This window comes from Trifolium pratense, linkage group LG5, assembly GCF_020283565.1.
Source record: "Trifolium pratense cultivar HEN17-A07 linkage group LG5, ARS_RC_1.1, whole genome shotgun sequence".
Lineage (NCBI taxonomy): Eukaryota > Viridiplantae > Streptophyta > Magnoliopsida > Fabales > Fabaceae > Trifolium > Trifolium pratense.
This window is the reverse complement of record NC_060063.1, coordinates 35,177,210-35,191,913: the sequence shown is the minus strand read 5'-3', so window position 1 is coordinate 35,191,913 and position 14,704 is coordinate 35,177,210. Positions and strand designations below refer to the sequence as shown.

The 14,704-nt window shown below is 33.6% G+C and overlaps 2 protein-coding genes across 33 annotated transcripts; one reads left to right on the top strand and one right to left on the bottom strand.

The window, feature by feature from the left end:
* Positions 1 to 1,978: 1,978 nt before the first annotated feature.
* LOC123886510 lies at positions 1,979 to 2,593 on the bottom strand. The gene has a single exon (XM_045935825.1). It carries the CDS (start codon positions 2,591 to 2,593, stop codon positions 1,979 to 1,981), a length of 615 nt encoding a protein of 204 aa, XP_045791781.1.
* Positions 2,594 to 5,631: 3,038 nt separating this feature from the next.
* LOC123883783 (dephospho-CoA kinase-like) lies at positions 5,632 to 14,267 on the top strand. Of its 32 annotated transcripts, none has more exons than XM_045932692.1 (11): positions 5,633 to 5,932; positions 6,427 to 6,513; positions 7,224 to 7,541; positions 7,708 to 7,794; positions 10,395 to 10,517; positions 10,618 to 10,763; positions 10,846 to 11,252; positions 11,783 to 11,913; positions 12,012 to 12,074; positions 12,900 to 13,033; positions 13,186 to 14,238. In XM_045932692.1, exons 5-10 carry the CDS (start codon positions 10,410 to 10,412, stop codon positions 12,969 to 12,971), a joined length of 927 nt encoding a protein of 308 aa, XP_045788648.1. In that variant the 5' UTR covers positions 5,633 to 5,932; positions 6,427 to 6,513; positions 7,224 to 7,541; positions 7,708 to 7,794; positions 10,395 to 10,409; the 3' UTR covers positions 12,972 to 13,033; positions 13,186 to 14,238. The 32 variants fall into 32 exon arrangements, with proteins under 32 accessions (XP_045788657.1, XP_045788658.1, XP_045788648.1 ...); XM_045932693.1 differs by having other exon boundaries at positions 7,062 to 7,541; XM_045932683.1 differs by having other exon boundaries at positions 7,062 to 7,541; positions 10,340 to 10,517.
* The last annotated feature ends 437 nt before the right edge of the window (positions 14,268 to 14,704 follow it).

Below are 14,704 nucleotides of genomic sequence, written 5' to 3'. Positions count from 1 at the left end.
TGAACTCCATGAATAACCTGGACTTTCCATCCTGGACCATCTGTTGAAGGTGCAGCTCTAATTTTAAATGGACAGTTACACTTTTTCGATGCAGTTGTCGTGGAACTTTCTGAAGAGTCATACTTTCCACCTTTGTCACAACCCAAAATCAACTTGTCATTTCTTCCTCTTATTCCGTTCTTTTTATCCGACCGAGTAATGATAATACCGATTTTATTGGCATCTCCAACATCTCGAGCCCATGTGACAACATCATCTGGGGTAGCAAATTTTTGAAGAGTTGTAAGAACATCCGTAGTATCTACCAATATTTGACTTGTATCGCCGAGATAAGCCATATCTGTTTAAAAATAAAAAAACAAATTAAAATTAAAAAAATTATAATAACATACCGGTACACGTATTACATACCGGAACACTTTAACTACCGGAACAATTTAAAAAAGTGTACCGGTATGTATAACGATTACCGAAGACAATATAGCATACCGGAACACTTTTTAAAAAGTGTACCGGTAGAATTAACATACCGGTACACTTTTTAAAAAGTGTACCGGTAACATAAACATGCCGGAAAACTTTTTAAAAAGTGTACCGATAATATTAACATACCGGAACACTTTTTAAAAAGTGTATCGGTAAAGTTAACTTACCGGTAACGATAAATACTTACCGGAACAGTTTTTTGGGAGGATGAAAATTCTACCGGAACAGTATAATACGACAAAAAAAATTAAAATATATTAATTTTTAATAAGGATATATTGGGTATTTTTAGAAAAATGTTAGGGTAAAGAGAAGACTGTTAGGGTAGAGAAAAAAAAATTCCAAGGTCTAACCTTAAATCTTCTTGTACGAAAAAGAAACTAACGAAGTTAAGAAAGTAGAAAGTGTTTTATAAAGAAGTTGATTCAGCTACTATGACAGTAGCTTTGAAATTGCTAACAACCCAATCATGATAATCACAAGTAAAAAGCTCCAATCTTCCCCTTAATGGAACTAGGAGCTTCCAAATATCATAAGCCCCCGAACAGTCACGCATCACATGAAGCATTGTTTCCTCAATGCCAACACAATGGTCACAATAGGGGTGATCGCGGTGCAGTTTGGTTCGGTTTTGAGCATAAAAGTCATCCTAACCGCGAGATAAAAATGCATGCGGTTCGGTTTGGTTCGGTTGATTTTTAAAAAGTCATCCAAACCAAACCAAACCAATGCGGTTTGGATCGGTTCGGTTGGTGCGGTTTAAAACATAACGATTGTACCGAACAATTTTAAGCATAAAAAAAAATAAAAAATTGAAGTTCCAAAATAACATTGTAGTACCAACAAAAATTATTTATCCAAAATAACATTATAGTAACTTACAATTTTAAATATATAAAAAAATTGAATTTTCAAAATAACATCACGGTACCGATAAAATTTGTTTATTTAAAATAACATTACAACACCAAAATAAAATTTCAGTACAAAAAATAAAAACAACTTGAAGTTCGATTAATTTGGTCGACTGACTTGGTAATTGGGCATGTATATTGGAATATAAATATATTTTCTTTTACGATATTGGAATATAAATATATAATAGTAACTTAATGCGGTTTTTGCGGTTATCCTCGGTTTTTGCGGTTTGCGGTTTTGCGGTTTGCGGTTCAGTAAGAAAGCCATCCAAATACATCCAAACCAAATGCGGTTTTTGCGGTTTTCGGTTTGGTTTGGTTCGATTTGCGGTTTTACTTTTGGATTGGTTCGGATACGATCACCCCTAGGTCACAATATGGATCACCATGACCCCAACAACTACATATCCTCAATGCAACTGCTGCTTTTATTGCCCTTTGAATTGAAACAAATTCTTGAAGAATTTTATTAATCAAAGGAATACAAATTCATTAGTTAAAGAACATTGTGCACCAATTTATTTTCATTGATTCCATTAAGTGTATATGCCCACCAATTTGTTACACATTGTAAGTCACCACACCAATTTGTTTTCATTGATTCCATTAACCAATTTGTTTTCATTGCTACTTGAGTAAACAATCATGCTTTGTAATGTGACAATGTGAGTCACCACACCACTAAGCGAAAACAATGTCAAAACACACTCTGAATTTTGATCTTTCAAATCTAAAACAATGTGTCTTGGTGCTACTTTACGCTTTGTCAAATCTTGAACACATTTGTTTTCATCAGCGGTTAAACGTGCTTTGCGAGGATGACCATGATATTGGTCAGGTAACCCGTGGTTGTGAACTCCATGAATAACCTGGACTTTCCATCCTGGACCATCTGTTGAAGGTGCAGCTCTAATTTTAAATGGACAGTTACACTTTTTCGATGCAGTTGTCGTGGAACTTTCTGAAGAGTCATACTTTCCACCTTTGTCACAACCCAAAATCAACTTGTCATTTCTTCCTCTTATTTCGTTCTTTTTATCCGACCGAGTAATGATAATACCGATTTTATTGGCATCTCCAACATCTCGAGCCCATGTAACAACATCATCTGGGGTAGCAAATTTTTGATGAGTTGTAAGAACATCCGTAGTATCTACCAATATTTGACTTGTATCGTCGAGATAAGCCATATCTGTTTAAAAATAAAAAAACAAATTAAAATTAAAAAAATTATAATAACATACCGGTACACGTATTACATACCGGAACACTTTAACTACCGGAACAATTTAAAAAAGTGTACCGGTATGTATAACGATTACCGAAGACAATATAGCATACCGGAACACTTTTTAAAAAGTGTACCGGTAGAATTAACATACCGGTACACTTTTTAAAAAGTGTACCGGTAACATAAACATACCGGAAAACTTTTTAAAAAGTGTACCGATAATATTAACATACCGGAACACTTTTTAAAAAGTGTATCGGTAAAGTTAACTTACCGGTAATGATAAATACTTACCGGAACAGTTTTTTGGGAGGATGAAAATTCTACCGGAACAGTATAATACGACAAAAAAAAAAAAAAAAATTAATTTTTAGGCTAAATTGCACTTTTGGCCCCTTAAGTTTCAGAAAGTTGCGATTTTGGTCCCCTATATTTCAAAATAGCACTTTTGGCCCCCTAAGTTTCAGGAAGTTGCAATTTTGACCCCCTATGTTTCAAAATAGCACTTTTGGCCCCCTAAATTTCAAAAAGTTGCTATTTTGGCCTCCTATGTTTCAAAATAGCAATTTTGGCCCCCTATGTTTACCCCTTTTGCAAAATGAAAGTTTAAGACACTTTTCTAAATGGAAGTTCAAGACACTTTTCTAAATCAAAATGACATAACAAATCAAGTCATTACATATATGAAGTCATTACATAATTAAAAAGACATAACAAAAAGCACGAAGAGTTTTCAATTTCCATTGTTTCCTATTTTTGGATTTGGAATTAGGTTTTTTTTTTTTTTACGTATAGTGAAAAATCCTTTTGAATAAACGTCACGAAGTATTTGGTTAATTCTTTAGGATTTGAGATTATATATGTGTGTTAGTGAAAGAATAAATTTTAATTTTTTTTTTTGAACGTAGTGAAAGAATAAATTTAAAGCATGTGACTTCTTCCTTTTATTTTTTTATTCTTTTAGTTTTTTTAATTATAAGATGACAAAAAAATGTTGACGTGGCAGCTGAGTCACTTAAGTGACTTGCCACATCAACTTTGACTCGATCAAAATTGACCTTTTGCAAAAGGGGTAAAGATAGGGGCCAAAAGTGCTATTTTGAAACATAGGTGGCCAAAATCGCAACTACTGAAACTTAGGGGGCCAAAATTGCTATTTTGAAACATAGGGGGCCAAAATCGCAACTTTTTGAAACTTAGGGGGCTATAAGTGCTATTTTGAAACATAAGGGGCCAAAATTGCAAGTTTCTGAAACTTAGGGGGCCAAAAGTGCAATTTAGCCTAATTTTTAATAAGGATATATTGGGTATTTTTAGAAAAATGTTAGGATAATGAGGGGAGGAGGGGAGGGGAGGGAAGGGGAGGAATTTTAATGGAGGGGAGGGGAAGTGAGGGGAGGAGAGGATAATATTTATGTTTGGTTCAAAAGAGGGGGAGGGGAGGGGAGGTGAGAGATTTTTACTAAATATGTGTTTGGTTCACATGGGGAGGGGAGAGATTCTAAAATTAATTTACTTTTTTATCCTTGTCGTCTTTACAAAATCTCAACATTTTAAAATTATTCAGTATTCACTACATAAACAATTAAATATGAAAACTCAATAACCGAAAACTCCAGAAATAATCAAATGCAAAATTCTAACAAAATTTTTTATGTTCAAAAATATTAGAGCACTTCTAAAATATAATGTGTAGAATATGAAAATATGTATAAAACAATTTATTGATAGTTAATTTTCCTAAAAAAACTTGTTGATAGTTTATATATATATATATATATATATATATATATATATATATATATATATATATATATGAGTCAGGATCCGTTGACACCAACTAGTTTGACACCAAATGTTACACCTCTCAATAACGTTTTAACCGATATAAATTTTATAAAATCCACCGTTGGATTGAAAGTTTACATCATATAGATCATTTGTGTAAAATTTCAAATAAATCCAAAATCATTTGATATGTTATTGAGATACATCAAAATTAACGGTTTTTGTATTTTTTTAAATGCCGTTAATATTTATGTGTCTCAATAGCATATCAAATGATTTTGGATTTGTCTGAAATTTTACACAAATGATCTATATGATGTAAACTTTCAATCCAACGGTTGATTTTATAAAATTTATATCGGTTAAAACGTTATTGAGAGGTGTAACATTTGGTGTCAAACTAGTTGGTGTCAACGGATCCTGACTCTATATATATATATATATATATATATATATATATATATATATATATATATATATATATATATATATATATATATATATATATAGGGTCTTGTTAACATGTGCCCTTAGGGCACATATTAAGATATATCAAAATAGAAATTCAACATTTAATGATACAAGAAATTTAATGCTTCAAAAGTCAAAATGCACAAATTAGCATTTAATAATTTCTATTTTTGCTTCCTTAACATGTGCCTTAAGGGCACAAGTTAACATTCTCCATATATATATATATATGTACAGTGCAACGAATTAAAAAGTGTTCATTTTATTATATATAAAAAAAAAAGTATTCATTCCAAAAATGTTGTAGGATAGGTAAAAAATAAAAATAAGTATCTTGTAAAAAAAAGTACATTAAAACAAAAAAATAAAAATAGTACAGGTAAAAAATAAACACAGGATGTTGGCAACGTAAAAAAAAATGGCAACAAGCAAATAACTTAGTATGATTTAATATAAATTTTAAAAGGAAAGTTTTGGTATTTTCAAATAAATATGAGGATAATTATGTCAATGTAATTAAAATTATAATAACTCATCTCTCCTCCCCTCCCCTCCAAATCCCCCCAATTTGGGGGGAAGCAAAAATTGGTCATTGAAGGGATTTTGCTCACCTCCCCTCCCCTCCTCTCCCCTCATAAAATTTGAACCAAACACAAAACATTTAAAATATTCCCTCACCTCCCCTCCCCTCTCATCCAAAAACCCCGAACCAAACATACCTTTAGGGTAGAAAAAAAAAAATTCCAAGGTCTAACCTTAAATCTTCTTGTACGAAAAAGAAACTAACGAAGTTAAGAAAGTAGAAAGTGTTTTATAAAGAAGTTGATTCATCCCCAAATTTGTTCTCCTTGTCCAAATCGATCCTCCCTAAACTCAGAAATTGATTCCGCTCACAAAACAAAAAAACAACACGTGCGTGTTTGTGCTCACAAACTCACGAACACCTTGAGAGAGAAAGATGAAGAGACGCAATTCTTTCCAAGAAAGCGACGAACCTTAACCTCATTCAAAGAAATGCGATTATTTCTGTTTCTGTTTGGTACAGGTTTTTGTTTCAACTTTCAATTTGATATCTCTTTATATAAACTATTATTATATACTTACCTGTAGCCGATACGGGTACGACATATTTGGCATAAGCACTTGTGAGATTGTTTGGGAGAACTTATGAAAACAACTTATGACATGTCCATAATCTGTTTTCAGCTTATTTTCATAAGCTCTCCAGTATAGCTTATGATAAAAACAACGTATAGCCAGTTTGACTTGATTTTATCTTCTATTATAAAAAGAATGGAAAATGCTATAAATACTTATATGAAAAACGTTTATGCTATAAATGATATGTCCCTTGTTTTGCTTTCAAATTGTCACAAATACTTGGTGTTTTCGTTAAACACTTCAATTGTTGTTCTATTATAGGATTTCAATTTGACTATATATCTGCTTAAACAATCTTGTAGCATTTCATTGTTCCTCGGCGAGTTTGCAAAGGCTGAATGTTGTTCATGATAACCATACTTGTTGCTGCAGAAAACTGAAGAGTGGATGATTGTTTAAAAGCCGAAAGGGGGTTCCAATAGCACGATCTGCAGCTGCAACACCAACTAATTTGTAGCGGTGAGTGTGATAATGTTGATATTGTTTATAAGTAGGTTGTTTTAATTTTGGCGCAGTTCGCCAATGTTTTTGTGCATTTTGATCATGTGGGATACCAAAACTAAGATAGCATAGAGATGTACGGTGGAGTTGTTAGAAATTGTAGAGTTGGACAAATTGTTCTGAAAATGTGGGATATTTCTTTCCAATGTTTGATTTATATGTAAAGACTATTAATCATAGCTTGATAGGATGAGGTGTTTGGAGGATGGATGAGGTGTCCTTTGTTTTGTTACTTGATTTTGAGGTTCCCGTCAATTCACATCTGATGTCTTAGTTGTTGCCTGTCTACTATTGTTTCTCCCACCCTATATAAGAAATAGGAATTGTATTACTTTAGTTTAAGTGAAATCGTATTTTGAATGTGATTTTAAAAGCCATCAAATGAGTGGGAATGTCATTTGAATCCATACCATATCTCAGTACTTCTATGGTGCTTTCCATTATTTGTCTATAGTAATAATCTTTCAAAGCTGGCATCTACTTCATTGTTTTTCACACATTTACAGATCCACTGCATTGTTGTATATCAAGTCCAAACTGCATGCGGAAGTCCCATTTTTAGTGGCGTAACACTATTTTAGTGTAATTTAATTGCTCCTCTTAGTTATTTGAAAATATATCTTATAAGCACTTGCGATAATTTCATGATGAGAAATTATCTCTTTCAGTTGTAAATGCCCTCAATTTCATTTTGAGAAGCCACAAATTATTGATACTAAGGAACTATAAGGAACATAGGATTCATGTTAAATACACCAAATCCTTATCTTAATCCCAATAAGCTTTATGACCCAGTCAGCAAACCAACCCAGATTCCTTCCAAATCCAAATCTCTGACCCAGCCAGGAACCCGATTCAACAAGTCAACTGTGTTTTCTCCCATAGACAGCAACAGTGTACGCATATGAACAAACATATTTCTCAAAATTAGTCCTGTGCACAAGACTGAATTGATTCCAACATCCAGTTGCAGTACAAAGTTTTGAGTAAGAGGATTTGAATTTTGAATTTTTCATCTTCTTAGTTAGGTTTGATTTCAGTTTTTTGTTAATATTTATGTTTATGAGAAAAAAATACATTTGAGTTATTGTTTGGCGAGTTTTAAACAGATTTTTTTATTACCTATGCACTCATAATTATCTTTTGTATCAGATTTCTTGTTTCAGAATTTTGGAAGAGGGGAGAAACAATTGAAAAGAGATGGTAGGACTTTCAAATCTGTTCTTAGATAAACCAAAGGTATGTGACTCATGGGTTGTGATATAATATCTATCTTTATGACATAGGCGATCTAAAGTCGTAACTGTTTGTGTCCATAGGCTTAATAAAAGATGATTAGAGTAAAGTAACTTGAAAGTTCAAAAGTAAATCCATAGGCTTTCTTCCTCATGGTAACTAAAACAAATATTAGTATACTTGCCTAGGTTTGGTAATGTCACTTATCAGTAGCTATTCATGCATATTTGTTATTTACAAGTGTTAAGCTTAGAATTGCCAAACCAATATGTGTTTATCTGGCAAGTCACAAGAGTTACATATTCTTTTATTTATATATATATATATATGCTTCTTAGTGGAAACATGCTGGTCTGAGGTTTCAAATTGAATTGGTTTTATGTAACATGTTGGCTTTATATATATATGTTCTTTTATTTTAATGTCTTCCAACAATCCCCCACTATCCACCGCCACATTTTCGAAAATAATCCTGTTTCTATGACGCCACACCGACCAAATCACCGCATGCCAAATCATTACCAAACCTTGTCTCATACTTTTACCACTCGGAGTTGCCACAACATAATTAAGAAGGGACCTGACATCGTGAGGTAACATGAAATGCATACCTAACCAATTAAAAACACGTTCCAAGACCTGTAAAATTACTCTGCAATATAGAAACAGGTGAGTCCCCGATTCCACTCAATCTCCACAGAAAACGCAGTTTTGATCTCCTTCTTCTGTAATAACATGTTGCCTAACCAAATTCTCTCTAGTCGGCGCTCTATCGTGGAGAACCATCCACACAAACCCCGTGACTTTAGTCGGTGCCTGACACTTCCATATAACTTTGAATGCTGATTCTAGATCTTCGGGAATGATCCTCCTGGCAATAAGCATATTAGACACCAAAACATAAGTGGATATCTTTTTAATTGTTGTTCAAAAATATTGACAATGAGCTGATTATTAAATTGCTTTGACTGAGTTGTGTGATTGTGCTTCCTGGATTTCTAAAGTCTGCAACTTTTCTATTGATTTGTGCTTTAAAGGTGAAAAAGCTTAGATTTTTATTAACATTTTGTTTCAATTCATCATTTTCCATTGATTTATTTTTTTTAATTTTTTTTGGGGGGTCTTTCAGCAACACCCTTCTGTAAAAACGTACCTGGTTCTGAAACCCAATTTGAATTTCAATCTCTAGGTTCATATTATTTCCCTTTATTTGATTGATTAGTTGGTTTATATTTATGAGTTGTGATTGGTTTTTCTTTTTCAATTTTACTTTGAATATTTTTAATAGTTTGAAGCTTCTTGTATAGATTAATGATAGTAATTGGTTTTGTCTTAGTTGGTTAGCAATTACTATGATAATGATACGATGTAGCTTAACCTAGCCGCCCCTAGGCACTACGGGGGACATCATTGCATTGTGATTTTGAGTAGCGGCTGTAGCCTGTAGCACCACTAATAGCGGTCAGATTGCGGCCAATTAGTGTCTACTATATCAAAATCCTTGCAAAATTTGCTTTTATAAATGTGTTCAATATGTTCATAAAATCATGAGCTTTGAAGTTTAGTCTTAATTTTTTGTTATATTTTTGTAGGGATAATTTTCAAATATAGATTAAAAACAGTAAAATTTATGTAGAAACTAAACTTGAAAGGTCGTGATATTGTAGGGACTTAAAAATCCTATTTAACCCTTAAATTATTGTAAACAACTAACTAACTTTTGACTTAGTGGTGCCTATGACTGCATTTTCATTGTACAAAAGTCTATGTGGCATTAGGCCTTTGTTAAACACCTTCACTGAAATTGAGTTGTGAAACTTAGACAAGTTACACATTCTCCAGTCATAACTAGTGTGTAACTGAGTACGTGTAGTTGATTATTCAAAAAATTTAATTCTCAAAATAAATACAGAAGCTAGTAATTTGGTAAAATTAATAGATGCAATTTAATTCCCTATGCACCTTCCCTTTAAAATTTCCGTAAATTTGCCATCCAAGATTCCAAACAACCTTGAGTAGTGACCTTGCATCAGCTTTCAGAGGTATAGAATGCAGACAGAGCTGTGAGTGAAGCATTTACCTTAGAATCAGTTTGAAAATTTTTATTCAATATTATGAAACAGAAGAATGTATTTGGTTTGAAGGTAGTGGATTCAAGAGTTTAAAGTTTGGATCCCACTTTCAGGTTTATTGGAGTCACTTCTGGTACAATATTGATCAATTGTTAAATAAATAAAAGATGGAGTAAAACATGTTATTTTTGGTTTTATTCTTGTTAATATCCTGACTTGTTACTTGAGTAGTCTAATTTCATCATTTTAGTAATTACTTCTAGTCGGCTACTGCTGCATAGTAGCGGTATAGTACCTCTGTAGATGGGCACACATATTTGATCTGTGTTTTTACAGTTGTATATTGTGCTTGCTCTGATGTTGTTTGTAGTATTAAACATTTTTGTGCAGTATCCTTAAATTTGTATACTTATTTGAGTTATTTATGTGTGTACATGTTGAGATGTAATGTTTTTGTTACCGTCACTGCTCACCAGGGTAAGTGAAAAAAAAAACTCTGAACTAAATAGCTGACAAGTTGCAAGGGTGCAGTGATTGATAAAAAGAATGAGGATCGTTGGACTGACTGGTGGAATAGCAAGTGGCAAGAGCACCGTTTCCAATTTATTCAAGTCTCATGACATCCCCGTTGTTGACGCTGATGTAGTTGCTCGCGTACGTTTCTTTTTCATTGTGTTTTTTACTTTTTAGATTTTTCTTATAATGCGGGCAGAACCCTCTCAAGTTCGGTGGTTATTGGGATTTGAATTACCAGGAGGCGTTGAAGAAAGGGAGTGGTGGATGGAAAAAAGTCGTTGCTGCGTTTGGGGAGGAAATTCTACTTGACAATGGTGAAGTTAATAGAACTAGACTGGGTCAAATTGTTTTTGCTGATCCCGATAAGCGTCAATTTCTCAATCGGTAATTTATGTTGTGAGAACTCTATTTGATTTCATTTTATTTTTTTTTACTTTTGAAGTTTTGGTTATGATGATTGTTTTAGATTGTTGGCACCTTATATATCGTCCGGGATCTTTTGGGAAGTTGTGAAGTTGTGGTCGAAAGGTTACAAGGTCATTGTTCTCGATGTCCCTTTGTTATTTGAGGCCAAGATAGACAAGTTCACGAAGCCCATTATTGTTGTGTGGGTTGATCCTGAAACACAGATTCAAAGACTCTTGACAAGAGACAAGTCCAGTGAGGAGGATGGTCGTAACAGGGTTAATGCTCAGATGCCGCTGGATGCTAAAAAGAGTAAAGCTGATATAGTAATTGACAACACCGGGTCACTAGACGACTTGAATGAACAATTTCAAAAGGTTTTGGTTCGTGTGACTGGACCCTTGGCATGGTATGAGTTTTGGCGTTCTAGGCAGGGAGTCTCGATCATTCTTGCTTCACTTACCTCAGGTGTTGTTCTATGTATGAGGGCATTTAACAACAACAATTCATAGCCACTTGCCAATAATGTGTTTTGTGAAGTGTTTTACTGTAACTTTTTTTTTGAGTAAGCTTTTTTATGTAACATGCCAATAATGTGTATTTATATATATATATGTTGGTTTTATATATATATTTTTGAGTAAGAAAGTGTAGCTTCAAACCTCAAGAGATTGGCATATCCTCTATCTGTTCCAATTCATAAGCACCTGTAAAGGCCATTAGTAAATATTTTATTAAGATATAATTCATTTATTTGATACTTTTACTTTTGAAGCACTGTTTTAAGTATTTGCATTATTCTTCAAGTATTTATATTTTAAAGACCTATGAGAAAAGTGATCAGCATATTGAACTGCACACACTAGCATTTAGTAATCAAGGGAATTTAACCTCAAGAGAACTGCACACACTAGTATTTATATATTTGAATTGTGTTCAATGAAATTCACTGATCTTTTGTGGGTAACTAAGAACCTTATTACCTGCTATGCTTTTAGGTGCTAAGAAAGACGGGAGTAGTGTTCATTTCTTTCCCAGAACAATGAATGACCATGAGAACGAGAAGAGTATTTTGACAAAGTTGAAGCAACAGTGTGGTGGTCAATTTACCTCAAATATGGAAGGAATGGTCAGTCATTCAAGTCTTTGTGTTGAGCTGATATTCTATATTCAACTATTTTGTAGCATAATAAAAGAAAATTTCGTTCTTTATGTGGGTTTTTCCAGGTTACAGATTTGGCGCTGGCGAAGGGGAATCAAACAAGTGGAATATTTAACCAATATCTTAATGTAGGAATTCCTTGACAGTTACAATTTTAACCACTGGTTTCTGGCCTAGTTACAAATCTTTTGACCTCTATACTAGATTTAGATTAAAAAAAATTATAAGTAACACTTTTATCACTATTTATCGTAGGTTAAGTGTGTAGTTGTTTTCAAGGAATTTTATTGTGGGTGTCTGGTTTATTTGAGTTGTTGTAAGTGGTGTAGATCGGATTGGATGATCCGTATTTGTTGTGTTAGGGTGTTTTTCTTTTCTTTTTTTAGGCCTTCATGTGTTCTTGTTGTGAAGAGTAGAATTGTTATGCCATGAATGAGCGTAAGATGGGCGCAGAACTGCAGAAACGATGAACGTAGGAAAATAGGCGTGGAATGAGGCAAGCAAGAAAAAAAATTATTCACAAAATCTCAGGTGATACAATAAGAAGAGTATGCTACTTATACAAGTAGGATATCATAATAACTAACTATTTTGCAGTTACGACAGCTAAGCATACACTAGAAAACAGTTAACTTGTTTCACAAGTGACTGTGGTTACACTTTGATTTTTTTATCATCAACACTTGTGCAAGATTTGCTCTTTTGTGCTCTCTTTGGATTTCAACTGTAGTGTATGAGCAGAATGCTTTAGTGGTCAATGAGTTGCTTAGAAAGAGTTGGAACCGTGTAATTTTCTCTTGTTTTCTAGTGAATGATTAGGACACTTCTCTTAATATTCTATTGAACATCACTTTCACTCTAGCTCTTATCTAAACTATGAGTATCTTTCCACATGTAGTTTTTATATTCTAAATTTAATGATACAAATACTAACATTGCTAATGATTGAGCAGGAGTTGAGAACCACACGATGTTGTTTCCAAAGCCACCAGCACTTGCAATTCATGCTTATGTGGAAAAGATAGATGGAATTGTTTGAGAAAATATGAAGAAAGATTTGTCCCCTACGTTTTCTTGTTGCGTCCAGGTATGGTGGTTGGTATATTTCATTTTCAAGTATGTCTTTTATGCATTTCCAATTTTCCAAAGGTGGAGTGGTTATGATTGTAATGTGACTGTTAAAAGTGATATTAAAGAGTATGTGCTATCTATTAAAAGGGATATTAATTGTTGATGCAGGTTTTGGGACTGCATTAATTTTTTAAGGCCAGATTTCACTGTTCAGGCTTGTTTAGGAATTGTAATGAGCAGCATACATGTTTAAATCGGGTTCTATTGGACAGAAGTTGAAGTCAAGAGGCTGTGCAGGTTCTAATCTGGTTTTCTTATTTATCTCTTGCAATATAAAATGTAGAGGTGGGTTGTCTTTGTCTTCAGATTGTATTGGTTAATGCTAATTAGATGCATATGTTGGGATGTGGCAATAAGAAGCAACTAATTAGGCTTTTACATGTTTAATTTTAAATCATTGTGGTCTTGTTCAATGTTTCTGATGTGTCCGATAATATAAATAGTCTCCGCGAATATTAATGATTCTACAGTGGCATAGCTCCAGACATGGGCTTCTTCCCTTCAAACTATGGGTAGCCGGATGTTTAGCAATAGGATACCCTTACTTAAGTAAGTCCGCACTTGGGCATAGTATAGGTTTGCCACTTAATCCACTATCAATGTATCAATGGTGGTGGTCCTTCTGTGTAAAGTTAGCTAGTGTGGATTCGCCAAACAACCTATTGACAAGAGCCTATTCATTTAATTATTGCTATTTCCGCACCCCTGTCCGGTCCGGTTTTTTGAGAAATAAAGTTGAGACATTCAGAAAGAGAGTTATGGCATTTCTAGGATTAGAATATAGTCCTATTGATTCAATATTTATGCTTGGCACGAAACTCTTGTTTCGAGTGAAAGGGAGAGCTGTGGCCCGCACTGCATTCACAGGTAAATTTCCCTCTACGGGGCGGGGTGTGGAAAGCACTATAAGTTAATTGACATCGCTATGGCATGCACTGTGGCATGTTCTATGGTGCCTCTACTTGTATTGTTGTATATCAAGTCCCAACTGCTTGATGAAGTTCCATTTTTAATGGTGTAACACTATTTAATTTAACTGTCACATATGTGTTGTGTTAGAACAAGGCCTGCAATTATGCAGGTTTGGGCGCAACGCGTGCTAACAACAAAGCTAAGCAAGATGAACAAACACTTGAGATTAAGCAATGAATTTTAAGTATAAAAAATGAGAGAATAGAGATGAGTTTTGGTAATATGATTTCATTAAGCATTGAATTCACATTACAATGGTTTATTTATAGTAGTTACATACACTTGCTTGTGAACCAAATAATCTACACACTAGGTATTTGATCGTTTCTCTTAGTTATTTGAAAATATACTTTTTATTTATGGGCAATGTTAACTTGTGCACCTAAGGCACATGATAAGGAGTAATAAATGATGGTTAGTCCCACCTATTTTTATTTTGGACTAAAAGAAAATCAACTTCAGTCAAATAAATATAAAAAAATGTGCTTTTATTTTTTATTTTGCCAAAATTACCCCTCACCCTGTAACTCGACTGAAAGTGAAACCATCCGTTTCTCTCCTAGCCCGACCCACCCCACCGCCACCACAACACCATTTACAACTACTGTATTTTTGGTTTTAAATTAACATGATAATTTTGTTTTACTTCAATTTA

What these genes read in the sequence shown, in the direction of transcription:
- LOC123886510 (XM_045935825.1), bottom strand. Translation starts at nt 2,593, where the DNA reads ATGGCTTATCTCGACGATACAAGTCAAATATTGGTAGATACTACGGAT.
- LOC123883783 (XM_045932691.1), top strand. Translation starts at nt 10,410, where the DNA reads ATGAGGATCGTTGGACTGACTGGTGGAATAGCAAGTGGCAAGAGCACC. An exon ending in ACGCTGATGTAGTTGCTCGC is followed by an intron (nt 10,518 to 10,617) that starts GTACGTTTCTTT and finishes TTGAATTACCAG; the next exon opens with GAGGCGTTGAAGAAAGGGAG. An exon ending in TATTTAACCAATATCTTAAT is followed by an intron (nt 12,075 to 12,899) that starts GTAGGAATTCCT and finishes ATGATTGAGCAG; the next exon opens with GAGTTGAGAACCACACGATG.